The sequence below is a fragment of the Strigops habroptila genome, chromosome 10, assembly GCF_004027225.2.
Source record: "Strigops habroptila isolate Jane chromosome 10, bStrHab1.2.pri, whole genome shotgun sequence".
NCBI lineage: Eukaryota > Metazoa > Chordata > Aves > Psittaciformes > Psittacidae > Strigops > Strigops habroptila.
Genome location: NC_046359.1, coordinates 11699142 through 11725645, shown reverse-complemented (window position 1 = coordinate 11725645; position 26504 = coordinate 11699142). Strand labels below are relative to the sequence as shown.

Below are 26504 nucleotides of genomic sequence, written 5' to 3'. Positions count from 1 at the left end.
GGCAAAAAAAAACTACTATAAAACTTTTTATAGTTAGCTTTATTATAAACAGAAGTGAAACTGAACTACTTAATAGCATTCTCCAAAGTAAAATCTCAGTTCTGCAACCAGATCCTTTCTGGCAGACTTGGCTTTATGTATGGAAGGCTGCAGGATCAGGACCTCAAGGACTGCTAATAAAAACAAGGGGCATGCAGGTAGACAAACACATTTCCAAATAGGCAAAAGCAAGTCTACAGAGAAAGAATCTGACTTCTAATATTCAATAACAACCCTTACAGTATGCTGTCAAGATTAAAATGTACTGGGCTTCAGAAAACAGTGGCAGTGCTGGTATCTGTGATTGTCTTAAGGATATAAGGAAGGGAAGGTCTACAGCAAGAGGTAACATTTTTATTAGCCTGATACAACCCATAGACAAACATTTACACTGCAAATCCTAATTTATAGCTATTGTCACAAGTTTGTCTCCACAGCTCCTTAATTCCCTTCAGCCAAAATGAATCCAATTAGCTTTTACAAGTTAAGAATGAGACCTCTGTTAACCCTGGTCACTGTGACTGAACTTGTTACAGCTCAATCAATCAGGCAGCTTCACCAGCAGATCTGAAGGGTCAGTGATTGATAGCTGAGGGCAAGAGCTTTTTTTGTGAACATAACTGATGAAATACTGGGAGATACGGTGCAAGATTGCACAACCTTAAATTCATCTCTTTAAAATTAGTGTTCTTTTTAATAGAGACTCTTCAATTGAGGTAGAACTATTTCACAGATGTCAGTTTAGCTCATGCTTTCACATTGCTGGGGCAAATTAACCAAGAAGTGAAAGTCTATTTAAACAATCACCTAATTAGAAACATCAGCACAAGGTTAATTGCAGAGTATTTCCATGGATCATTTGACATTGTTTCTGAGTGATGGTGGTAACACTGCCATGCTCCTCATGTGTCTGTAGGTGCTCATATCTTTCAGCACATTTTTCAATAAATTGAAATAGTGCTGGAAAATGAAACCTTGGAAAACAAGGTTTCATTATCTAATATTCATATAACTTCTTCCTACATCTAATGCACCTTACTGACGAGAACAATTTATTTCTTGTGCTTGTGAGAATAAAATAAGAAAAAAAAAACAGCTGACATACTTCAGGTTTTTGGTAAATATTATAAAGCAGAACAAAAATAATAGCAATATTTTCTCAGAGTAAGTGTCAGTATTCTTCCGTATACCTAGCAAAACTCATTTCAGATGTACCATCTGCTTCCAGTCAGGCTTTGAAAAATGTTAAACCCACTTTTTTCCACAGGTGTTGACAAATCCACAGGGAGGGCAAATGGCTTTCCTGAGGTCACCCAACCATCTAGTGTTTCAGCCCAGATTAGAAACTCTTGGCCAACAGTCTGTATCACAACTAATACTCACAGCTGGCTCTACTCCAGCAGTGCAGATCAATACTCAAAATTCTCTAGATCTCTGAAATCCCACCTTTGGAGACCCCAAACATTATCACAGGGCTCCTTGTTTCTATGAATGGTCTAGGAACAACATATGCTTCTGTAGAATGATATAAAGAAATGAGGGCATCCAGTTGTTGCTGTGAGCTTTGTGACTGACTTCTGCAACAGTACCTTGACTTTTTTGCACAAGTGTAACACCAGTGCTATGAAGACATGCAAAAGGGCATCTCTGGTAAGTCTGGTGATAACAAAATGTCTTTCCTGCACTCTATGAACAGTCCTTTTCTAAGCATGATCCTAATTATGTCTAAAATGTATTCCTTCAAAATCTATCTTTGATTTTCAGACAAACATTTTCCCTGCAAGCAGAAAGCAGTATTCTGTATTTAATGCTAGCAGAGCCATTCCCTCAGTTCACTTTCATAGGTTTAAAACAACACCAATTATTTAAATGTATGCCACGTTCTAGTTAATCAGTCTATTGTTACTGCTACCATTTATGATTTATAAATAAATTAATAGAAACAAAGAAATGCTGAGCCTTAATCCCTTCACAGACTTCCTCAACAGGTGAAGAGTTCAAACCCTGAAAACAGGAAGACAGATTTCAGTGTCTTTTTTACTTTTTATTTTCATAAGAATTCTTCTTGGGAAAATAAACAATAATTACCTTTGCAAGTTTTAGATGAAGAGCAGCATTTTCAGTTTCCAGGACAACTATTCTTTCTTCTTTGGCCTAAGGAAGAAAACCCACCCAACGCCACAAAGTAAAAATGAAATAAATAGGAGCCCGATGGATGTTATTATGATAGTTTTCATTATTATATTGCTCTGTTTTTCAGAAGGTTTCTCAATCTTCTGAAATGAAAGAACTACCTACCCCCAATCTCCTCAGCACAGTAATATTTGTCTACAAGCACATAAAAATTAGGATAAACTCTTCAACACCTCTCTATTTCCTGTACTTTGTCATTTTGCCTGCTTGCATGGAAATGCATACATACAAGGTTTTAACTGCTTTTGCCTTATAAAACCATCTCCTGGCATTTTCCAGATGTATGGCCTTTACAGAAGTTCTAGAATCACAGAACAGGAGGTTGAAAGAGCCCTCAAGGAGCCTCTGGCACAACCTTTCTGGGCAAACCATGACTTAGACTCGATGTCCCAACACCCTGTCCAGCCCAAAGCGTTCTGCTTTGTTTATAAACAACCACATAAATGTCCATTTCCAAGGCTGCACTGTTGGACATCTCCAGCGGCGTGGCAGTTCCTCGGCTGTTCCTCGGTGCGGGTTGAGGCACACTCGCTCTGCCCAGGAGGGCTCCCCACTTCCGAAGCCCCGTCTCCAGCCCAGCCCCAGATGAAGCTGCCTCTCCCCCGCATCGAGTAACTGCCACGTCCCTATAAACTGCCGTATTTAGGATTCCCGCCCAAATTTTAAGCCTAGAATACACGTTTTTAACACAAGAGGCCGGAGCGCCACCTCACGGGCCCAAGCCCCGCCCGCCGCCAGGTGCCCCGCCCCATCGCTCCAGCGCCCGCCCAGCGCCTCCCCTCCCGCCGCCGCGGCGCGGGGCTCACTCGCAACCGCTGCTCCAGCTGCCGGAGGCGCTGCGCCCACGCGGAGCCCGGGTCGAGCTCGCTCCGCGGCCGCATCGTCCTCCCCGCTCCGGCGCCGCGGCACGGCCCGGCAGAGCGAGGCCCCGCGGGGATTTAAAGCGGGCGATGCGGGACGCAGCTGGCGTGGCTGCCATGGTGACAGGGCCCGCCTCCTTTCCCGCCCAGCAGCGGGCGCCAACCACGACCGTTAGGCCGGCGGCAAGGGGCGCGCCCGTGAGTGGCAGGAGAACCCACCAATCCTCGCGCAGTGAGGGGGACGGGGCGGGGCCATGGCGCCCTCAGAGGGGCGGAGACCTCGTCCCCTCTGCCGCCGCCGTTAGGCGGTCCGCCAAGGGGGGAGCTCTCCATAGGGGGTGGAGGGGTCTCTCCTGCGGGTGGGTCACTTGGGATAAGTGGCCTCGGCTTCTGAGTGGGATTAAGGATTAGGGTAGGGAGGGGACAAAAGGGAAGCCTGGCGCTCCCAAGGTCTGAGGTACTGAAAGAGTTCTCTCTTGGCTCCCCAGGAACACAAGCCCTGCGTTGAGGGGTCAGTGGCCAAAACAAAGGGGGAGGAGGAGGAGGGGTTTAGAGCTCCTATACTGGGTACAAGATTTCTTCCCTGAGCAGTTGGTGATGTGTACTGTGGGCTAAAGCTGCAAAGGCCACAAAGAAGATTAAGGGATAGGAACATCTGTTGTTGGGCCTGGCGGAAAGAAGGCTGAGGGGGAATCTGGTCACTGTGTGTAAATACCTGATGGGAGACTATAAAAACAAGAGAGCCCAGTGGCAGCACAAGAGGCAGTAGGTACAAACTGAGATGTGAAACTCCATCTGAACTTTAAATACTTCTTATTGTGAGAGTAGTCAAACACCAGCACAGGTTGCCCAGAGAGGCTGAGTCTCCATGTCTCCATCCTTGGAGATAATCAAACCCCGGCTAAGCAGAGTTCTGACCTTGGGCTACATGATATGCAGAGGTCCCTTCCAGCTGCAACTATTTAGTAGCCCTGTGAACAAAGCCAGTGCTAGTCTTAGGAGATGGACAAAGCCTGCAGGTCCAGCTGCTGTGGGAGCCCTAAGAGGCTGCCCAAGGTGGGAGGCTCTGGCAGGGGGTCTTACGCTAAGGTGAATATGCTACACATGTTAGTAATACTACTTAGTGCTCTACTGTATTGCACTGAAAGATTAACATCTTGAAAGCAGTAACAATGCAATTTGGCTATTAAATGTGAACACATACCAGATACAAACATGTCAGCTTCTTGGAAGTGGGAAATAATGCTATTTTTGCACTAGAGTTTTTGAGGTTTTTTTTTTAAACCAAAGCCAGCATCATAATTACAGAGGAATCCAGTTCTGCAGAATAGCGGTCTCAGGTTACTGTCTACTGAACATGGCAAATGCACTCTCACATGGGCAGTAGAAAATCCAAAGGCATGCAGCAGTGGACCTCACCATGCCTGGCACAAAAGGGATAGCAATCCTTTACAGAGGAACCCAAATGCAGCCCACCTATCACACACAAAACCAAACATCCCAGTGCAGCTCTATCAGCTGTCTTGGTGCTACGGTAACTTCCTCCCACAAACTGTAGCCTCAGTTTAAAACCAAACCAACAAACTGGCTGGAAGCCCCTCAGTAGTTCATCCTTGCAACTAGTTCTGTATTGTTGGGAAAATGAGAACTGACAAATGGATATAGACTACAAAAAAGAGTTCCAAAGTACTGCGATACTGTGGATGTTAGGAGATGTTGGCACTAAGTAAGGCAGACAGGTTTTTATCGACATCAGCTATTTTGGGAAGAATAGCTTAGTAGCTTGGGGGCTGTGACTCAATTCTTGACACTGAGCTATGGTTTTTAGATGTAATGCTTATCCTCTAGCAGCAGCAATCAAGTCAGAACAGTGTCATTTTCCAACAGAACTCAACTTTGAGAAAGATCACCTCTGAAGTGTCATGGTTGATGTCTGCCTCACTGTGGGTTTTACCCACTATGAATGAGATTAAGAATCTGGTTTCTGTAGGCTGTAACAGAGAAGACTTAATTAACTATAGTTCTGACTTTGAACTAGTAACCTAAAACTGAGCAGCCCCAGACTATTCTTATTTAGTCATTCCTGTGTGCACAGCTGAAGGTTGGATAGTACTGAAAACTCAGTCCCCTCTGTATAAAATAAACAACAAAACACAAATCAACAACAACAAACTCCTAATGACAATATGATCTGTCACTCACCATAATAGCATCTTCTATTTCCAAAGCCGAGGGGAAGTTGCTTGATGTGCAGGGAACAAAAAAAGTCAGATCTAGGCAAGGAAGAAATACAAAATGCAGCTATATGCTGGAAATGCTGCAAGGCTGTGTTCCAGCTGCCCTTCCACACTGATTCTCTGCTTTGAAGAATCTTGGTGTTTGGTTTTCCCCCCCCCAACTTCTACCACCTTGATCCCATCTTCCCCCTGCAAATGCAGAGCCCTGCCTTGGTACAGATCCTTCTGGGGAACCAGAGGGCCAGAAATGTAATGAAAATGCCTAAATCCACATTCAGCTCTTAATTTTAGCATCAGTGGTGGATAATAAAGCTTAAGATACTACTAAGGAAGCATTATCTTGAACACTTCTGATGCATTTTTGGTCAGAGAATTGCCAGGCTGGTCAAGGCAGCTTTAAACTGCATTTGTTGAGGGTGGGGGTGGCACTGATCAATCCCAACCCTACCAGCTGGATGCCAGCACCTGGTAAAAATGCTCAGAGCAACGCAGAGCTGCTCCAGTCAATGAGTCAGATTTATTCAGAGCTCAGCTGAGATGCTTTTATACAAATACCCATAGTATGGGGAGTAAACAAGAGAAATTAGAGATGTGTGCACGGCTACAGGGATATGATATCACTGGCATCACAGAAACATGGTGGGATGGCTCCTATGACTGGAGTGCTGAAATGGAAGGTTATGAGCTCTTTAGGAATGACAGGCCGGGCAGACAGGGAGGGGGAGTAGCTATTTATGTCAGTGATAGGCCGGAGAGTATGGAACTCTGCCTGGGACAGGTGATCAGTCAACAGAGAGCTTGTGGGTCAGGGTTAAAGGGAGAACAGTGATGGGGGATGTTACTGTGGGGGTCTGCTACAGGCCACCTGATCAGGAGGGCTGTGGAGAGCAGCAGACCTGGCTGCATACGCAAATGCAATTTCACACAGTTATCACAAGGGTCATCATCAATTAAAATATCAAGAGCTGTGCTATGAAGGATGACAACTCATGTCGCTAAAGCAAAGCAGACAGCACGATTCAACTCCCACCATACTGGTTTGCTCCCTTGGCAATCCTGATCTGAATTGTGCAAAACATAGCCCAAAACTTGTTTTCTCACTGAAAATGCATTACTGCCGTTGTACATCACACAGTTCTCACCCCCCCAACCTCTGTACTGCTTTAGCCTGAAAATAAATATTTCTATGACACAGTTCACAGCCACAACAACCATAGTCTCATCAAATAAATCAGTTTTTGTTTGTGCTGGTTCTTTGCTCTTGCTTAGACTGAGGGACTGACATACAGAAGGAGAATAGATCATTTCCTTTTTCTTCTAGACTACACATTCTGTATTCCAAAGTCATTTTTCTTTAAGCTGTTCTCACAGTCAAAAGCTATCCTCAAAACCTGGATAAAAGATTCCCCTCAATCATGCCTTGAGGCCATTTCATTGAAACATACTGAACAGCACTTCTGGCTTTCTGTGGTTCCTATAGCTCCTTCCCTGCCTTTGCACACACCTCTCTTGCACTAAAATCTAGAATATCCTCATCATCGATTCTGAAAATGCCAGCATGTAGATCCCACAACTCAAGAGACTGAGGTACTCACCTGGAAAGTGATGCAGGTGGCTCTCCATCCTGGCTCTAGAGGATGTTCAGCAACAGCAGGAAGCAGCTACAGGCCTGGTTCCCTCCTGCACCCTCCCCATGCAGAGCTTTAACTGGTGTCTCCCATCAAGAGTCAAATCATCCAGCCTTAGTGATCTAACGATGAAAGAGGAGCACCACCATTTAGCTCAACCTTCATTCAAAACTACACACTGAATTTGAGCCCACCCCTCCAAACCTCCAGGTCAGCGAAACCATTTCCCCCCTCCAGAGATTTGACAAAAAATTATCCTGCCTTTGTGTTCAAAATAAAGAGCTCAAATGACTTTTTAACCACAGCAATCACAAGGGAGACTCTAGTTGCCATGCTATTTACTTTTCTAAAAGCAGCTGCATTCCAGGTTCCTCTTCGCTGTTAGAAATACAACTTTGCACTTGAGGAGGATAGAAATACAGTGCGACTCACTTGCGTAACTGACCCTGCCAATGTTTACTATTTCGTAAGTTGCTGGTTAAGCTGTAAAAATCACTTACTGTGTCACGTCTCTGTTGCAGATATTGAACGCTAGGCCGAGAAATTCTCTTCTATCAATGAGAATCAGCCTTCTCTGTAGGAGGCTTTTCTATGTAGAATTAATTTGAGGTTTTCACCTATTTATTATGAATACACTGACTTTGCTTGTCAATGTATTTTAAAAGGACAGGTAAGGCAAAACATATTAACGAGAGTCCCTCTGGTTTACAATAATGCTGTTATGCAGAATCAAATAACAAACAGTACAAAAAAAACATTTAATGCAAAGTTAAATACAATACAAACTTTATTAAAAATAGGTTGCAAGTGAAATACAGTAGAAATGGGAAACTACAGCAGTTTTGATGTTTTTCATAATAATGCACAGACAAATATGAAAAGCACTTTTACACATATTCACACTTGACCCGAATGCCCAATAGCGGCCAAATCCACTCGACTGAAGGTTATACTTATTTTTTTGCTAAGCCTTTGTCAGATTCTAGCAGCAACAGTAATTCAGCCACAGCGTAAGTTTTTTTCCTTAAGAAAAATTTGTCACTGTAAGGCTGCTAGTGTTCTCAAGATAAATTGGGAGAGGCTTGCTTTTCCTGATTAACAGACAGAGCAAGCATGCAGATCCTTCATTAACACTTTGAACCAGTTTAATCTTCTACTTCATATTTAACAGGTGAAACGGTAAAAGCACACTTTCAAATAAGAAACCTGAAATACGTAAAAAATATTTACACTCCAATTTTCATTAACTTGCATTTATTTATCATACAACTCTTATTAAAAGTGATTTCTTTCCCAAGGCAGTGAAAGTCTACCCCTTTGTATTTGGAAGTGTGCACAATTCCCTAAATATATATTTATAAGAGAACAATATGATACAGGAAAAAAATCATCTAAAGCCAGTAAAGGGCTTTGTCAAATAGAAAATTTGTTTGGAATCACAATATATATTGTCTTAACATCACACAATGAGAAAAACTCTGATGAGGTCCTTATTCCCAACATCATCAGCCACATAAGCATAGCTGAAGAAATGGCGGGAGGAAAAAAAATTAACAATTTAAAATTAAATAAGGCTATTACAGTGTGGAAAAATAGCTTGAACTGCCAACAAGATTTTCAGGACAACAGTAATGGGATGCCAGTAAAGCCAGCTAGACTAAGGAGCAGCTCGCTAGCACTGCTTCCTCAGCGTGAGCAGAGATGGTTCGTTGCCAGCACACCAGCTCTGTTAACGACCTTATGAACATTCCCACTCCCAACCAGCAGTACTGTATTTGATGCTTCACGCTTCAGTCTCTGCCTGTAATATGCCAGTTCATTTCTCCATAGAAAAAAAATATTGCTGAACTGATAATAGCAGACTTAGCAATACTGTTCCATGCCTAATCATCTCATAACTTCTAATCTACCTTTCTCAGAAAACATACGTATCTATTCTGCTCACCTTGGAACGGGAATTGTTATTCCTTGCCTTCAACGCATTCTTAACATTTTGGTCCTAGCTGATGAAGGGCCACTAGTGTAGCCTACTAGCTATTGCTTATGTAATTTTTAATAAAACAACTAACCAAAGGTTGTATCTTCACATTTTTAAAAGTCTGAAGCACTTATAGTGGGGATGCATCAGCATACAGACTTTTCTGTAACTACAGATAAACTCTTAGGCAACCCTTTTGGACCCAACAAATATGTAGGACTAGAAATATTTTTATTCCAAGGTTCTACCTACAGGATGTGTGTTATTCCAGTACTAAGTAATGGTAAAATCTGTGTTGATATGCTGATCATTCTATGAACACTGTACAGTTAGTCAGACTTGCATATAAAGTCTTGTTTAAGGTGGCCCAGATATTGCCTTCTTATCAACCTAAACTACCAATTTCTAGTGCACAGTTTAGTTTAGGCAGTTCAAGCTATTCTCACTCTCTCTGCTCAGCAGCTAAAACAAAAGTGTGTCTGTAGAACACCAGGAAACAGAACTTTGACAAGTGCTACTTGGTCTGGTGCACAAGAACTTAACCCCCAAAACAGAAAGGAAAAAAAAAGTTACCTTCACGTGATTCATATCTTTAAAATTTTACAGTGCTTTCATTGTATAAACCACAAGCTCCTGGCAAAGTAATCAGTTTTCTTGCTATTGCAACATCTCTAAATCTTAATTAACAGTCTTAGATATAGAGGAATCAAAGTCACTCCTTTCAGAAAACATTCTTTTTCTGTTCATTAGTAGTGTGCCCCCCATCTCAATCCCTCAATTCAGAGATCTTCAGTTACATCTGATAAGGTGCTTTATTTTGTGTTCAACTCATTTTCCAGTTCCATTAATTTCCTAGAAGCTTTTACTTTATTGGATACATCCTGACCCTGTGAAAAAAGTCGCTGGCGTTCCCTGAACGTCAAGTTTTCTGGTGCTCCAGGTAAATCTGTATCTTGACTAGAAAGGGAAAAAGAAAAAAACCAAAGACTTTTTTATAATTCTTATCTACAATACCCTTAAATATAGTAATTCTCAGTGACATGTATTGACTGGTAAGCTTTCTGACTACAGCAGAAGATTCTGCTTAGTGCTTCGCAAGCTCCCCACACATACCTTTAATTCTGACATTGTGCTATCACTTTGACAAATTAAGAGCTCGTGAACACCTCTGGCACATACATTAACCTGAATGAAATTGCTCCCCAGTCTTCAAAGTGAAGGGCAGGTGTAAATTCAACCTCTGTCTGTATGAGCACAGCGTTACTGTTACAGCTAAATTAGCAAGCCTTTCTGCTGTGGCACATGTGTAGGATAAAGCACTGGAATACAATGTTTTTAAGTCTTGGCAAACAAAGATACCAGTACTGAGCAATGCCGTAGCAGCTGCAACACCTCTGTATCTCATTCTGTACTGGCAAAGCTTACCAGTGCAATTATTGCCTCAGCTCTTGCACTGATCTCTTATCCTTGTAGCAAACAAATTTTTGCATTATGTTTCTGACCACCAGTGAAGGTCTCAAATCATTCTGTTACAATACTCTACATATGTGATTAACCCTCATATAACAAAGCTTTACTATATATTTCGATTTCTTGATCAGAAGAACTTTCATTTTAGCTCCAAGGTCTCTGCTCTGCAGAGAATCACTGACTACAGGTTAAAATTCAGGAACTGGGCTAACGGCTTCTACAGAATCCTAGCCGAGCCCAGTCACAGCTTCAGTACACGACACACTAAAGCTGCCATTCATATATAAGATTCAGCCCATATCATTTAAGCTTATTACCAATCTGGTAAGAATTCCACTAGAGAGGTACTGTTCTGATATATAAATACACTTAAACTAGTTGAAGTTGTTCATTTACACTGATCATTCAATTTACTCAGCTGTAGCAGTGAAATTTGCTGCTGTCATGTAGTACTTCAGATCACCAAGAGACTTGTGGAGAACTTAGTTGTATTTTATAGTAATCCAAAGTACTCCAGAGCCAGCTGCAGAACTCTTGAATAGCCCTCAGAGATAAAATATTGCAGATGTTAGCCAAGTCAGGTGTATAAAAGTTAATGGACTCCTGCACATCACCTTTTAGATCGTTTGTCTCTTGGATCCCGATAGACTTCATGGGCCCCAACAGCTGCTCCTGTAGATCCAGTGTATGAATTTATTCCTTATGCAAAAGAAAAAGTAAGTTGAAAGATTGCAGTTACAACATGAGAGTTTTATATTTCTTCAAAAAGGTGCAGTGCTTCTTTCAAGAACTAATCTCAAACTAGAATCAGAAATAAATACAGAGGGCCATCAATATTTAAAACCAGTACTACTAAATTCCACCCCCCCCAAACAGCTATAGTTTTGTTATTCCTAATTTTGAGCCAGAACTCATTTTGTTCAGATTATCCAGCACATATTGATTCACAGTCTCTATCTTATAATGGCTTACTCCAAGTCAGACTTTAGAAGTCGCTCAAGGAGATTGAGAGAAAGAGCAACACACAGTCCTGTAACAAGCTCCACAGGAATAGGTTAGCTGCCGCTGCTCTTTTTATGAGGCTAAAAGTAAGCCAGGATTAGGATATACCATCTTTGCAATTCAGCAGAGTCAGACTTTTTGTCTCTGTTTAGTCTCATTAAGTAAACTATCACACAGGAAATGCACCCTCTCCCTTGAATTTAAATTTCAAGCAAGATATCTTGCAGCACTGCACCTTGAGTTTAACTTGATCTAACACACAGGTTTTACACATTATATTAATTGTTTCTAAAGCCCACAAGACAAAACATTTTCTTTCCGATCAAAAAGTTGAACAATTTAATTGATATTTAGGACCATATTATCTTAGTAACTGTCAGGAAAAGAGTAAAAAGTGTCAGCGCAATACTCAGATTTGTCTGCAGACAGTTCTAGTCTCAATATTGAATGTGTTATGTCTTGTGAACCTTCTTTGGCACAAAAGGAAATGTTTGCTTCTTCCACTGGTATATGTAACTTCTAAATACTCAGTAAGACGTATGAGGCTGGAACACACAAGCAAATTCAGCTAGTGTATTGTAGGCTAAATTTTTTCCACCAAAAATTTGCAGCAGACCAAATCATACAAGGTATGCCAGGCATATGAAGGGTTTTTTCATTTCAGAGATGTATCTTACATGCATGTCCCTACTTTGAAAGGACCCCCATGCTGTGGTCCACATTCCCACCTGCTGCAGGATGGCAGTTTTAAGTGTTGGCTTTTTTCTTGGTTAGTTGACAGACCAAATGGTCTCAAGAGACCCAGTGGAAGAAGGTATGAGAGCAATATTTGCAGAAGCGTGGTTTACTAGAGTTAACGTTGAGAACAGAAGAGAGCCATAAAAGAGAGGAATGTAAGAGAGTCAGCGAGATGGGAGATGGTAAACTGCACAGTGAATTCTGCATTTTGTGCAAACGGCTTTGTACGTTACGCAGGCAGTCTTCTTAGAAGCTTGAGCAATCAGGTGAAGTTAACCTGTTCTCATGGCTATTTTAAAAATTATGAAATAAGAGTATTCAGAATTAGTCGTATGGTTTATGAATTAGGTTATTAAAGGCGAAGCATCATACTACAATATTCCTTAATTGTTACCAAACCCCTAACCAAATCTCTGTAGATTGTCCTGCTGATTGTTTTCCAGGAAAAACAAACGCGCGCACACAAAAAATATCACTGAACATTTCACTTTCCTGAGATTCATTTTTCCATTAAAATTAACGGAAAACAGGATTGGGAAATGCAATTACATCTGAAATGGCATTCTGGGTTATGGATGATGGGAGGCAGGAAGAGTGGAGGTGACAACCAGTGACTGATGGTTCCATAATTCATTACATGTACAGACTTCAACATGCCAAAACAGGAAGGGAAGCAAGGGCCTTTGGAAGCCTATGTGTTGTGATGGAAGGCACAGTTTACATTCTGTTATAGTTGATTTCAAATAAGAATTTCTAGAAAAAGAAAGTCCTCTGAATGAACACAAATTCAGTACAGACATGCAGTCCAAAATGTTTCCTGGCCGCCATTTCAGAATATTCCCAAGAGCAAGCTAACAACATAGTCATAGTGTTTAAAGAGAATCCGTTCCGCTTATTTCCTGTCTTTAGTCTTATTTTTTAACTCACTAATTCTTTGTGACTTAAGGTGCTCAAATGCTAGAGCCCTTCTGATACAAAACCGTGATCTGTGCAGTGGGCTCACATGCATGGGAGGGAGGCATAACGGCATTATTTCCACTGTAATGATAGCACATCGCAGGTAGTGTGCAGTGTGTCTACTTACAGTGTAGAGACAACACAATGAAAAGCTAAAACCTTCCCTCACCCTCCTTTAAAATTTAGAACCTATGACAGAGCCAGACAGGAGTGACAGACAGGTTTGCAAGATCCACAGGGACTACTACATCGTAAGATCTCATAGGCAACACCACGGTAAATAAAAAGTTGGGTTTTTTCCTTTAAACAAGTATCCGTGTGGATACTTCTTGTGCAACTTGGGTGCTGTACTGACCCCAAGGAATGAAACTGCTAAACATCAACTGTTATACCAGTTGGACAGGTAACAGGTAAACTACTGTGCTTTCAGCAATATTAAAACTACACAGTACCGTGCAGAGCTGGGCTGTGGCACTGGATGCAGTCCAACTGTAGCAGAAGCTAATATGCCCTGCAAAGGAAAAGATGCCTTGCTGGGAAACGATGACTGGAGCCTCAATTGAAAAGGATGCAGACAGGAAGCTCGGAGTATCATGTACCTGCATGGCCTCATCCACACCCTACATCAGATTCATACACTGCTGCAGCTGGATTAGAAGTGTTTCTGATAGATGGAACCTATTCTGAGGCTTGTATGCTCCCTATGAGCTGGCCACACTGATTAATGAAAGTAAGCGATTTTCATAACTTGTTAGGTAGCCAAAAAGGTGATTAGGGATATATCATACTGTAGACTTCCACATCTGTCACTGAGCCTGCCCTGAATCCAGTAAACAAGTTAGCCATTCTGCTAGAAGCCAGCATAAACTCTTTGCCTTGCTACCTCAGGTGACTTTGCTACCCTTTGTGTTTTAGAAGGATGGTTTGACCAGCTGGAGTTCATTGTCAGGCACTTGTTGACTTCCAGCGTAAGTAAAAGGAATGAGCTAGGGAAATGTCATGGCCCCCATTCCCCTCAGAAGAATACAAACGAAGAAAAAAATGTCAGGGAAGCATTGGCAGATGCTGCTATTTAAAGACAAAATATTATATTAACAAACTGCAAATTTATAAGAGTGAGATCTACACAGACACATACTCCAAGAGTAAAGTATGTAAGATTCCTCCTATACGGCAGTGGTTTAAAAAATTTAGCATGGAACTTTGGACTGATCTAGCTTTGAATTCATGAGTATAACTAAACTAGTGCTCTGCAGATAAAATACAGTGCTGAAGTTATTCGCAGCTAGAGTTCTACTTGAAATTAAGCTTCATTATGATTGCCCATCTGGAGGTGTAAAAGAAACAAGATGAGGAGACAAATACTGGGGCATAGAAGGGGAGGGAAGGAGTAAGACAAAAAGCACTAAGATGAAATTTAGGGGTTTGTCTCTTGTTGCAAGAGAACTGCACTGTACAAACCAGAAGTACAGGAATGGTGCCTAATACATGAAACTAACTGCATGTCCTATATGCCTCTTGATGCTTGTATATTTAAGAACTGCATCTACAAAGGTCATTTTTAAAGCCATTTGCACACACCATTAAAAGACAGAACCCTGGCACCAATAACGAAAGCAGAAGATAAAATCTGCCCATGAACCCATTAGAAAAGGCTTCCTGTGTTCAAGAAAGGTGCACTTCCAGATGCCCTGAGTAAACAGTGGTCAGTCATATAAAACAAATCACTGAAAGATACAGAGTGAAAGCCAAAACCAACAGTACTTTGAATTGGTTGAGTAACAGTTAAAATCACTTCTGATTCATTGTGTGAAAGATAGAATTTTTTGCTTTTGAAGAGTTTGGGTAAAGAACAAGGAAATTTGAGAGATCAAAACAATTAAAAATTGGAGAATTGGTATTAAGATCAGGATTTAAGTTAGATCACCATAGTGAAAATAGTGATTAAGTGGCGAAGAAAATAAATCACAAAGTAAGAGATCAATCCACAGCACCAGAGTTGAAAACATGAGGATAGTTCTGCAGAGACGGTTGATGTCACGGTGTCTACCTTTAGAGCTGCTGGCATGGATGACACTCGGTTTGTTTGGTGGGGGCAGGGGCTGGCTTTTTTTGGCAGTAGTACTGTTGGCATTGACTGGAGATGACTGGAATGAGTTGGAAAGAAAGAGGCCATCTGAAACTGGGCGAGGCTGGCGGGAGGGCTGCTGTGGCTTAAGGGTGGCAGGAGGAAAGTCACCATAAGATTTTCTTGTGCTGGAGTACTTATCCTGACCTGCTAGATTGGAATCCTCCTCCTCCTCATCATCATCATTGTATGCAACAAACTTGGCAGTATAAATCGTGTCAGGGGAGAGGACCTGTGTTTTGAGGTAAGAGGTGTTTCGCTGAGGTGGGGGAGGAGGAGCGTTAGATGAAGGGGTTGGGGATGGGAGTTCATATTCCCGTGGAAGCGGAGGTCTGTACAGACCAGGCTCGTCAGGCTCCAGTAATCTTCGTTCTGCTTCATCGTGCTGCCTGCGCCTTTCAGCCTCTAAGCGACTGTAATACTCCTCTTCCTGTCGCCTCTGCAAGTCCAGAGGAAACAGAAACGCAGTGGTCAGAAAGACAGACAGGCATTTCAATCTGAGAGCAATTTAAGCATTCCAGTGCCAAGCTACAAACAGCTTTTTTTGTCTCCTTTCCTGCCAATCAGCTGGGCATCTATATGGACTCACACGAAGAATATTTACTACTATGAAAAACACGGCAGTTGTCCTGCAACACAGCGTTGCTTTTATTTCCAGATTTAGCACTACCTGTGGTAACTAAGGCAACTAACTGCCTGTGTGAACTAAGGGTGATTCCAGCATTTATTGCTCAAAACGTAACTACAGTTAATAAGAGGCAGATTTAATAAAGCTGTAAAGAATCTGTGGGAGAGGAAAAGAACTAGAATTAACTACCGTCTTAAAAAAGGAACTTTGTCATTTTGCTGCATGCCTATACAAAGTAAATTAATCAACAGAGCCTTGGAATAGATGACTCCTAACAAAAGCTTCTAGTATATACAAGGAAAACTGCTTTCACATAGAAATCAAATTACAAAGAACTTTTCTAAAACAGACAAATAACTGTTTTTAAATAAAAATTTGTATTAAAAATTTAAAAGCTATGCTAGTGATACTTATATGAGGCTATTTACCATTTAACAGGCTGTAAAATATCTTCTATGCATTTTTCCAGGTTGATTTTTATTGATTTTGAACTAAATAGCATTTAATTCTGTTCAGCTCTTGTCTAAACCACATTGTAAATAAATACAAAGGTCTACTCAGCAGTTAGTTTGATAATGAAAATGTTTGGAAACTGTATGTTAGAAAAGCCCTTCTGCTTAAGCAGGGTAAAACTTCTGCTGGGAATATAACGACATTTCAAACCACCATCTTTTCTGCTTTTAATCCATGTGTTTAAAAAAAAAAATAAGTTAAATTCCACCATATCTGCTTATGTGCTCAGCTCTGTGAGTCAGTTGTCCAGAAAAATCATGAATAATCTGATCTTGTTCATCTAGAGCAAAGACATGAAACTCGTCTCCTTGTACTACTCTCTAAAACCACTGTAGTGGTCAGATGGTACTGAGTTCTGAGCTGGCAGATACACGAGTGTGTCAGTCAAGATCTGACAGGGAAAACCCTTTCAAGCGGGTAATCTGAATGTCATTTGGCTGTGTCACTGACCAAAATTAAGAAAGCCTTGGCTGGTTTTACTGTTGCCCAGTTTTGAACAATTAAGCTTCTCAAATTCATGGATAATGTTCTGAAGGAACCTTGAAGCCTGAACCTTTAGGATCTGCTTGATTGCAGTGACTTAACTGCTGAAATTATTTACTTTCTTTCTAGAAACCAATTCCTTTCCTCCCATAGTCCAAACGTGAAAGCCAATATGGAGTGCCCATCTCCACTACACTGCATTTCGCATTTCTCTCTGTACGTGTATCAAACAATTACTGCAAAAATAAGTGCCATCTGTGGGACACGGCAGAACCCAACTCCACTAACTCAGCCAATATAATAAAGAGGGTAGGCAAGTCATGTTGGGGGCTGAAGGAAACCAGGAGGTAACTGATTTCTGTTGTAACTTTCAGAGAAGGCTCTGAAGGAAAGCCCCTGCCACTGCGAAATACCTTCAGCTGGTGAACCTATGGTACTATTTCTGCATTACCGGTCAACTCCAGCCTCCACGAATGGGCTGTTTGACTACTTTTTGGCTTATAGTGGATAAACTGAAGCCTTGGACCATGACCCTTATTACTAGGGCTGGCACGTTTAACCCCTCCTGACCCAACCGTTACTGGCTGGGCTAAAGAGGAGAGGCCTGTCAGAACCCTGCAGCACTTGGAAGATCACAACCTTTTCTTCAGCCTCTCTCCTGGTCCGCTCCTCCTCTTGCTGTCGGCGCTCTTCTTCCTGCCTGGCCCTGTCTTCTGCTTCCCGTTTGCGCATTTCTTCCAACTGCTGCTGCCGTCTGCGCTCTTCATCCTGTAACTAACAGAGACGCATCTTCAACTTTTTGGTTGCTCATGGGTAAAATGGGTCAAAACAAATTTAACCCAAGTATTTGCATCTAAAAATAACTCATTCCGTAGAAAACACTCTACTACAGATAAATCAGTATCATTTCCAGCTGTTAAGAGTACACTTTGTTACACTGGTTTCTCTAAAATCCCTAAGAAAAAAGAAGAGGGTGGGAGGGGAAGAGATGCACAGAACTACATACATAAAACCACAAAACACACAGAGACATTTCTGACATTTTTAGCAGTCATACATGAACCTCTAGCAGAAGACTGAGGAGACTCGCGTTCCAGACAGCTTCAGCAACCATAGTCTCATAGGTACAGTAAAGTGAAACGAAATATTTGGAACCAACAGCCCACAGCTCCAGCAGCCAATCGGTTTTTCATTCTGCATTAGTATTTAAGCACCGGAAAATCGTGACTCATTAGTCAAAGGGTCAATCCGTTTAAAGTAACAGGCTCATTCAACAAGTCTGCAAGTAGTCTCAGGAGATAAATAAAATCTCCCACTGTATCTGCAAACAGATGTGTTTTGGGAAAAGGAGAGCACGAGGCAAAGAAATCTTTGACTATTGAGACTGAACAGCTCACATGAACCACTGATGTTCAACACACAGAATTGTTTTATAAATGCTTATGATAAACACTGCACAGATAAGAAAACTGAGCAACGATCCAAACTTCGCATAATTCTCTAAAGCTAACAGTATCTAAGCACTTGATGGACAGGAATATTCACTGGCACAATAATATTCACAAGTAGAAATTAAATGGACAACATGCTATTATTTCTTACTGCAGAATGTTTTAAAGTGACACCCCCCGTCCATCTTTTACACAGACTGGTATAAATCAATAAATCACTGGATGTTGCTGTAAGCTGCATGCAACATGGATACTTCTCTGCTCCCCGATTTGTTTTTACACTCTGGTTTCATTTACACGGAAAGGCCCTTAAGACACAAACCAGTAATGATATAGTAGAAGTTTAGTTTTAACAGACTTTGTGAGGACAACCTTTATGTAGGTCTCTCTTCCCCCCAGCTAATCAACAGGAAATGTGCTTTAAAACATTAGGTTTGCTAATCAATTTTCTAATCAATTAAAAAAATGAAGGTGGTTTGGTTTTGTTTTGGGTTTTTTTTTTACTAATCTGGTAATTATTTGCCCCCACTATTGATGCAGTATTTGTGTTATGGGTATCTTACAACCTTGGACAATAGGTAACTTTGAAAACATTTGCCTTCTGTGTCTTCAAGCAGCTGTATGGACTAATTGCAGTGAAAACACCTCTCATTTCTAGTGTTAAACCCCACCATTTTGGAGCATTCAGTTTCATTTAGGCAGTAATTTGGCAAAGGTATACTAGAGGATGCTACCTCTGAGTAAATTCCCCTTATTTAGGGCTAAAACTTTTATAATTCCTAACCAAACCCAACATAAATATAGTGAAGTTCAGCATATACGGTAGAGCAGGGAATAAAGCAGTTAACCAATTCCCTGTGTGGATTATGACCTCCTCTTGTCTGGGTTATTAAAAAGACATTATTTTAGCAAAGAAGGTAATATTGCTGTCAAAAGGAAGGACAGACAGTAATTCAGAACAGTTTATAGAAGTAATTTCCTTTCTCAAAAAAAAAGAAAGGGTGAAGGGGAGGGGGGGAACTGCACAATGAAAAAATACAGGAAAATTCCTTAACTCTGGCCCAATTGCATTAAGAGAAAAACTCTGAACATGGCAGTTCCTGATCCCAGATTACGACATGGATGCCTTTTTGCTTAGTAGCAAATATTCCCATTCAAAGGCACCTGAACAAGAAAATTTTTCAAACTGATTTAAAGGGGGAGTAGCACTGACTTGTTTTATTTTCTTGTGACCTTAACTAAAAGACAGAAGGGAAAACTGGGCAGGGTGCCCACCTGGGGACTGTTGTCAGCATCTGAACCAGAATAATTGCTAAGACAACTGTATCCAGGTCAGAGGCTGTTCTAAACATAATACATATAATTTTTGGCCTTTTTACTAAGTAAGGCAGAAGCAGGAACAGAGCAACTATTAAGAGTGACATTTCACTTCTTTATCATTAGTAACTAGTTCCTGCTTTGGAGCATTCCCAGACCAAGGCAGGGAGCGGTGGGATGGTGAGGCATGCCAGAGTGCTTTGCAGGCATTTGTGTTTGTAATTTTATATACCACACTGCCCAATTCAAACTTCACCCCAAAATTTCAAGACACTAAGGAAAATTAGCTTCATGTCCCATTTCTAATAAGAGGGCTATTGGGTTCCCAGGTTGAATATTTTGATTTGATACTTCTCTATCCCAATTAGCTTTTCTCTAGTTTAAAAGTCATGTTCTCATCTGATCTACTGTACTTCCAGGGTTTCTCCAAAGCAGCACGTTTATATTATAACAGGTAGAAACAACTGATCCATACAGCCAGAGTGATGGAGAAGAGCATTCTCCCAGGTGTGACTGCGTGGAGCAGCTAAGCACAAAGCACTTACTCTTTCCCCCTGCTTTGTCCCAGTTCTATTGCAAACTACCAACAGCTTGCTCAGCTGCACAGCTCTGTCCCCACAGTACTAACATATGCTTACAGCACCACTCCTACCTAAGAGGGCAAAACAGGCTACCTTTCTTCTGAGCTGTTGCTCCTTGTATGGGAGCTAATGCGCTGATCCCTATCAGAAATGCTAAGATATTCCCAGCACTGGCAGGCATCCAGGAAGCCTCAGATTCTAGACAAAATTCTCTTCTCCGAGCACTGCATAGAACGTTTTAAAAGATGATCCAGAAGAACTTTAAATGTATACCTATTTATTTGTGACAGTGAAAGCTGGGTCAGATCTGTTAGTGGCTCGGGGATTTAAAAAGATACACGCTATCCAGACTGACAATTCATTCAGTAACTATTCATCATCTTTCACCAGCCTCGTAATTAGCACAACAGCTATTGCCAGTGCTCACTTAGACATAAAAAGCACTGAGCATTCGATTTTTCTTCTAGAAACGAAGTAGCAATTACTTGGGTATGCAAAGTGGCACAGGATAGATGCCACTATGCCCAGAAAGTCACGTGAACAGCATGAACGATGAAATTAGGGAAAAGAGGTATTTTTCCGAGTACAGTGTTCAACATCACCTATTTCAGAATTAGATTTCTTTCTTTTTTTAAAGCTAAATCTATGAACATAATACATCCTCAACTGATTCAGGCCATGGATCCATCTAGCGCAGTATTCTGCCTCTGACCACAGCAAGAAGCTGCGCATGAGCCTGGCCATTTCTTCTAGTGTTTCCCCAGCATCCAGCATGGTACTAGAGACGTCAGCTGCTACAGCCTTGTTAATCCTCTGAGTAGCAGTTTACAGGCGTGATGTCTATGACTTTGTCTAATCCATTTTTAAAGCTGATGGTACTGTCTGCCTTCACAACCTCCTGTCGCAGAAAGATCCAGAAGTTTACAGCCAGCTTAGCAAAGTACTTTATCTGTATAGTTGCAGCACAGGGGACCAGGGCTTAAGCAAAAAAAATAGGAGTAGTAATAAGAAAAAATATAGACAGATACCAACTCTGAGAAATCCATGACTCCTGGCTTGACCATTAACTCAGAAAGCTGACACGCTTCACCCGTTTCGCTGCTGTCATCTGCTTAACACTCAAGTACCACACAGATACAAACCCAACCACCTCAGACAGACTTACCAAGTTGTACGAAGTATGCATTTTAAAAGGGGATTATTTTTTTCTTTAAATGAAGCAGTGCTGAATGTCCAAATCCATATTTTGAACAGTCATGTTCACAGTTCTTTCCAGCAGCACAAGTTAATTATACTAACAGGACTTGCAAGTATTACCTTTCTTTCAAACTGGTATACTAATTATGTAGAAATACTCTTTGAAGGGTATGTACTTCTTCTGTAGAAGACTACAGAACTCTTCCCATGCACCCATTTCTAATGAGAGCAATAAAATACACAATTAGCTGGAGTCATAGCAGTTACTGCTCCAATCTGAAAGCCTGTCATGTTTTAGACACAAGAGAATGGTATTAACCAATTGAAACTGAAATTATATGGCAACTTAATAATTGCATGTTTATGTGACCTACTTGGAGATACTAGTTCAGAAGTAATTCCTAGTTTACAATCCATTTTTCCTTTAATGAGAAAATTGTGACACCTGTAAACAACAGGGTTTCAGTGTGTGCTGTAACAGTGTGCTCTATTATTAGGCTCTCGGACAACTTCACTTCAAATTGGAAAGGAATGGTGTTGCTAAGGGCTCTTCTAAAACCTGCCAGGGTGGGGAAGGGAAGGGAGGAAATCTTACCTCACAGAGTGTTCATTCAAAGTTATTAGTAAGATTTTTATAAACACCATTGCACAAAACATCAAATACAAAGTTTTATATTAGACCACTGCTACGACAAACAAATCAAGCCTGCAAGCAGAACACAACATCTAAAAGGAAGGAAACACAGGGAAAGGAGGCACCACATCTGGGACCATTCAAATGCATGCGTACAGTTAACTTACTGCTGATTGTATCACAATGATTTTTGAACACCCAAAGATGCCAAATCATCATCCAAAGCACACAGAGTGGTTATTAATAACATCAGGAATTGAAACGGGAAAGAGATATTGAAGAGAAAGAAACAAACATACCAAATCTAGAACAGAGATTGCTGGCACAGCAGTCTGCTGCAGGTAGTAAGAAAAGGGAAAAAAAGAAAGATGCACAGTGAAAATAAAGATAGGTTAGACTCGTGCCATTTCAAAGCATTTTCTTTTATTTGTCAAGTCAACTGTTTTAGAATGAGGAACTGAATTGACATAATCCTGAAATACAGAAATGAAAACAATGAAATAATCCAATTTTTTTTTATCAGTACTGGTTTGACTCTTTCAACACCTTGGTAATTCTCCAGAGATGTGAGTTACTGCATCTCCAGTAGTACAGACAGTGAAATGTTACCAAAATGCAAACATTACTTCAGTTCAAGACAACTGTTATTTCTTAGTTTCAAAATGTTCCAAAACGCTGGAAGAACTTTAAGCACAAATAGTATATTAAATCCAGCACTTGTGGAGAAGACTGATAAAATGTTATGCAACACAACTGGTTTTCTATTAATGACACATGGCTTTTTTAGCCTTGCGACAGTAAAATTTTAAAGACGCTGTTTGTTAAAATGGCAGTTTTACATGGATTTTTTTACGCCCATAGGTAACTGCCTATGTGCTACAAATTACACGTAAGTGATGCTGGGCTTTAACGCAACCTGCTTGCCAAAGATATATTTAGCTTTTCCTTTCTTCAGTTTCCAAGTTTGAGGTATCTATTGTTTTACACAGTAATAAAGTTAGCCACAAGAAAAAAGGAAAGCAATGCAGACTGCAGCGAATACAAGAAGAGCAAGTTTAGGAAACCAAGCTGCCAAAACAATCCTGAACTCAAACACTACTCAAGCCCATCGCTATTTCTGAACGTCAAAATAAGCATGTCCACACATTTCTCAAGAATTAAAAATTGAATACCACAGAACTGAGCCAACTCTTCGAGATAAGCAAACAGAAGACACTCAGCATATTAGAGAGCTAGATTTTAAGCCTGTCAAAGCACAGCTATTGGTATGTAACTTTGGTATCCATGCTGTTATTCAGAAAAGAAAAACAGGCTTTCCTGTATTAATTATTTCTCAGTAACAATAGATTTAACAGGCTCTGAGAGACAACAGCCACCAGCAGAGTGATAAAAACTTCATCACAGTATTCAGTTGTATTATCTAATTATGTATATTATGAGCTTTCACAGTACTGAAGGCAAGATAAGCAAACCTTGTCAGTACGGATTAAACTGGTCACCAAGCAAAATCCAGGTATGTATGAGCAGGAGCCCTAGACAGGGTGTACCAGTTGTTACAACACCCAAACCACGTCTCAACCTGATGCTTCCCCTCAGCGCTGTTTGGGGTCACCACTGAGGTGGTGGTAAAGGCAGATGTAGCAGCTGCCATATCCCCCAGCCTTTACTTGGAGCAGACCAGCAAGTGGAATCTCAGTTCAGTTGTTTCCTGGGAACAGCATACATTCAGTGCCTGTGTTCAGGTCTGAGACTATAAATAAGAACTCTTAGGGGTAAATATATAGGGGAGAGAGAGAAGGGAGGAGGTGGAAGAGGAATCACACTACTGATTCTCCTACAGTTTCATCATTTCAAATGCTTTTGTTTACCTCCTGTAAGCAAATTCCTGCTATATTTAACCTTCTAATCCTACTCCAGGTACATGGCAAAATCTCTTTATCCAAAAGGAATTTTTTTCTCCACAACCAGAAAAGTAAATTCAACTGCTAATCTGGATTCTGTAACAAATAGCTATGATACTTTCATAATTTATCAGTTAACTGGTGAGGCCGCTTTAAGTTAGCAATATTAAAATTCAAGGTATTTAAGAAAGCTTCATCCTCCTTTATCCTGTAAGAACATCAGAACACTGAGACAAAGCCAAAGAACCCACCAAGATACAGATTTACAATACTTTTGTCTAGAAAAGATTATCCCTTTTTACCCTTGCTCTTCTTTCTGCCTCCAGTCGCTGCATGATGAGCATAGTATCCACATCATCATCCTCCTCTTCATCATCATCTTCATCCTTTTGCTTTGATTCTTGAAGTCGCTTTTGGAACTGCCACTCAAGCATGAGCTTGCGGAGACGGTCGTTTTCTTCTGCTGTACGATCAGGCTTGTTCTGAAGTTCCTGAATCTCTTTACTCAGCATGTCCACAATGTGCATCTGTTGCTGCTTCTCCAGCTTCTCCTTAGCATCCCGTTTCCAGGGATCGGGAGAGAGGCTGTCACTAGAGGACAGTTCTTCCTTGCTGATAGTGATGTACTGCAGATCTCTCCGCTCAATAGTCCGAGGCTGCTGTTGGGGCTGCAGCTCTCGAATGACTGTTTCTTGAGGCCTCTGCAAAGTTGAAGGTTTTTCTGATTTCACTTGTTGAAGGGAAACAGGAGGAACCACCGGCTGAGCAGGAATTAGTGGCTGAGAACGCATCTGGCCCAGTTTTCTCTCCTGCTCACGACGTTTCCTTTCTCGTTCTTCTTCCAAACGTGCCTTTTCCTTTTCATACCACCTCTGATGCTCTTCTCTTTTTTTACGCTCAGCAGCAGCTACCTGGGAGGATGCTTGTGCTCCTACCTGATTTGGAGGAGGAGGGGGAGGCAGAGGCAAATCCATCTGTAGTTCATCAAATTCAGCTGCATAATGCACTGGAGGAGGCGGTGGTGGAGGGGGCAGATCTGTTCTGATGGGCTGGGAAATGGCCACTGGAGTCGGCTGGCTGGCGGCTGGAGTTTTCCAACGGCCAGGTCCACTTTTAGTTAAACAAGAACCAGGAGAGACTGGTTTGGCTAAATGGTTCAGGTGTTCTTGGCTAGATGTGCTAGAATCCACAGATGAATTCATCCATTGATCGCTGTCTGACTTCCGATCGATGTACTCTACATCCTTCCGTATAACAACTTCCAAACGATTCTTCTCTGGCTGGAAAACTTTATCTCGGAGTTCTTCCTGGGAACGAGCTACACGCTGGAAAAAATTAAACAAGGCATGTATTTCATATTCCATCTATATTAGAACATATTTGAAAATGGCTCACAAACCACATTCCTATTACTGAAGGTAATTACTTTTCATGAATTTCAGCATTTTCATGCTCAGTAAGTAACCCAAACCCAACAATAAAATATTCCTCTCGCTCTTTTTCACTCATTCAAGTGATGGAAGATGTAGCAACCTCCGAAATGCCTGGAAACCCGGACTGGGAGGAAGGATGAACACAGGACTGAGTTTAAGCTGACAAGCTCCACAGCTCGCACAATTTCTCAGGACTGACACCCCCTCCCCCATGTATGGGTATGGGAGTCCTGGCAGCTCGGAACAGCAGCTCCAGCTTTACCAGCTCAGCCATTCAGGCTTCAGCTGGCTTCACTGAGCATTTTTGCTATTGGGAAGGCCAACAGAAAGGCTGCTGAGGGAGAGACAAGGGAGCCTCTGCCCATTCTCCTCCATTAACAGGCAAGATGAGCCCCAGGAAGCTCTCGTTACTGCAGTGCCATTCACGCGTATGGCATCTACACAGTTGGGTCTAGTTCTGCCTACTCTTGGAGCATGGTCTGCACTTTTTGTCGCTTTTTCAGTGCATCAAACACCAAGTCTTTTTTTTTTTTTTTTTTAATACAAGCTCAGGGTCTCACTGCACAACCACCTCAAAAGGAACACTGGGCCAAAAATCAGGCTTATCAAATCTGTTAATGGTTTTCTTGAAGCAAATGCTCATACTTTGAATGTTAGGCATTACTACGCACTGAACAATAATCTACCAATTATCATCAACTGAGAGAAGACTAACAAAGCAAACTCCTTTTCTTTTTCCTCCATCAATGACCTCAAGCATGACCTCTAAAGAATGCCTCCTTTGAGATGAACAAGTGTATTTTTCATGCTCTATTAGTCCAGCAGAGCTGAACACACAGCTATTTGTTTGGTTTGCTGTAAAGATGCACCTAGCCAAACAGTTTGCTAATGCCTGCAGAACACAAAACAGGCATTTCATTTCACATCAGTCAGTTGCTTACACCAGCTTTTGCTTTTTTTACAGGCCCAGTTTTTGCTGTAAAGATGAAAAAGGTATTTTTATAATCTTTTTTTGAAGTCTGTTTTTCTCTCTAATTTTCAACTTAAAGGAACTATTGTATGGCAGGGAAAATTGTGTACACTTTCAATGCTTATAAGGAGCTAAAGCTTCTAGCCATTTGCTTTATGAAAATGTT

General features: G+C 41.3%; 2 protein-coding genes across 21 annotated transcripts in view; both read right to left on the bottom strand.

The window, feature by feature from the left end:
* The window catches only part of KIF25 (kinesin family member 25), a 42392-nt gene extending 39152 nt beyond the window's left edge, over positions 1 to 3240 (bottom strand). Inside the window, exons 1-2 of the mRNA XM_030499987.1 lie at positions 3039 to 3240; positions 2128 to 2193 (exon numbers count right to left, since the gene is read on the bottom strand). Of these exons, the coding sequence (XP_030355847.1) occupies positions 2128 to 2193; positions 3039 to 3113 (141 nt within the window). The 5' untranslated portion in view covers positions 3114 to 3240. The remainder of the gene's footprint in view (positions 1 to 2127; positions 2194 to 3038) is intronic.
* A 4479-nt stretch (positions 3241 to 7719) lies between these two features.
* Positions 7720 to 26504, bottom strand: part of AFDN (afadin, adherens junction formation factor) — a 114423-nt gene continuing 95638 nt past the window's right edge. For 3 of the 20 annotated variants that reach the window (XM_030499345.1, XM_030499351.1, XM_030499346.1), the window contains 6 exons: positions 24238 to 25260; positions 22334 to 22369; positions 17494 to 17628; positions 15153 to 15669; positions 11020 to 11104; positions 7720 to 9892 (listed from right to left, as the gene is read on the bottom strand). In XM_030499345.1, coding sequence (XP_030355205.1) covers positions 9748 to 9892; positions 11020 to 11104; positions 15153 to 15669; positions 17494 to 17628; positions 22334 to 22369; positions 24238 to 25260 — 1941 coding nt within the window. In that variant the 3' untranslated portion in view covers positions 7720 to 9747. Of the gene's footprint in view, positions 9893 to 11019; positions 11105 to 15152; positions 15670 to 17493; positions 17629 to 22333; positions 22370 to 24237; positions 25261 to 26504 lie in introns of those variants that run through there. The other 17 variants (XM_030499355.1, XM_030499362.1, XM_030499356.1 and 14 more) reach the window with 11 other exon arrangements.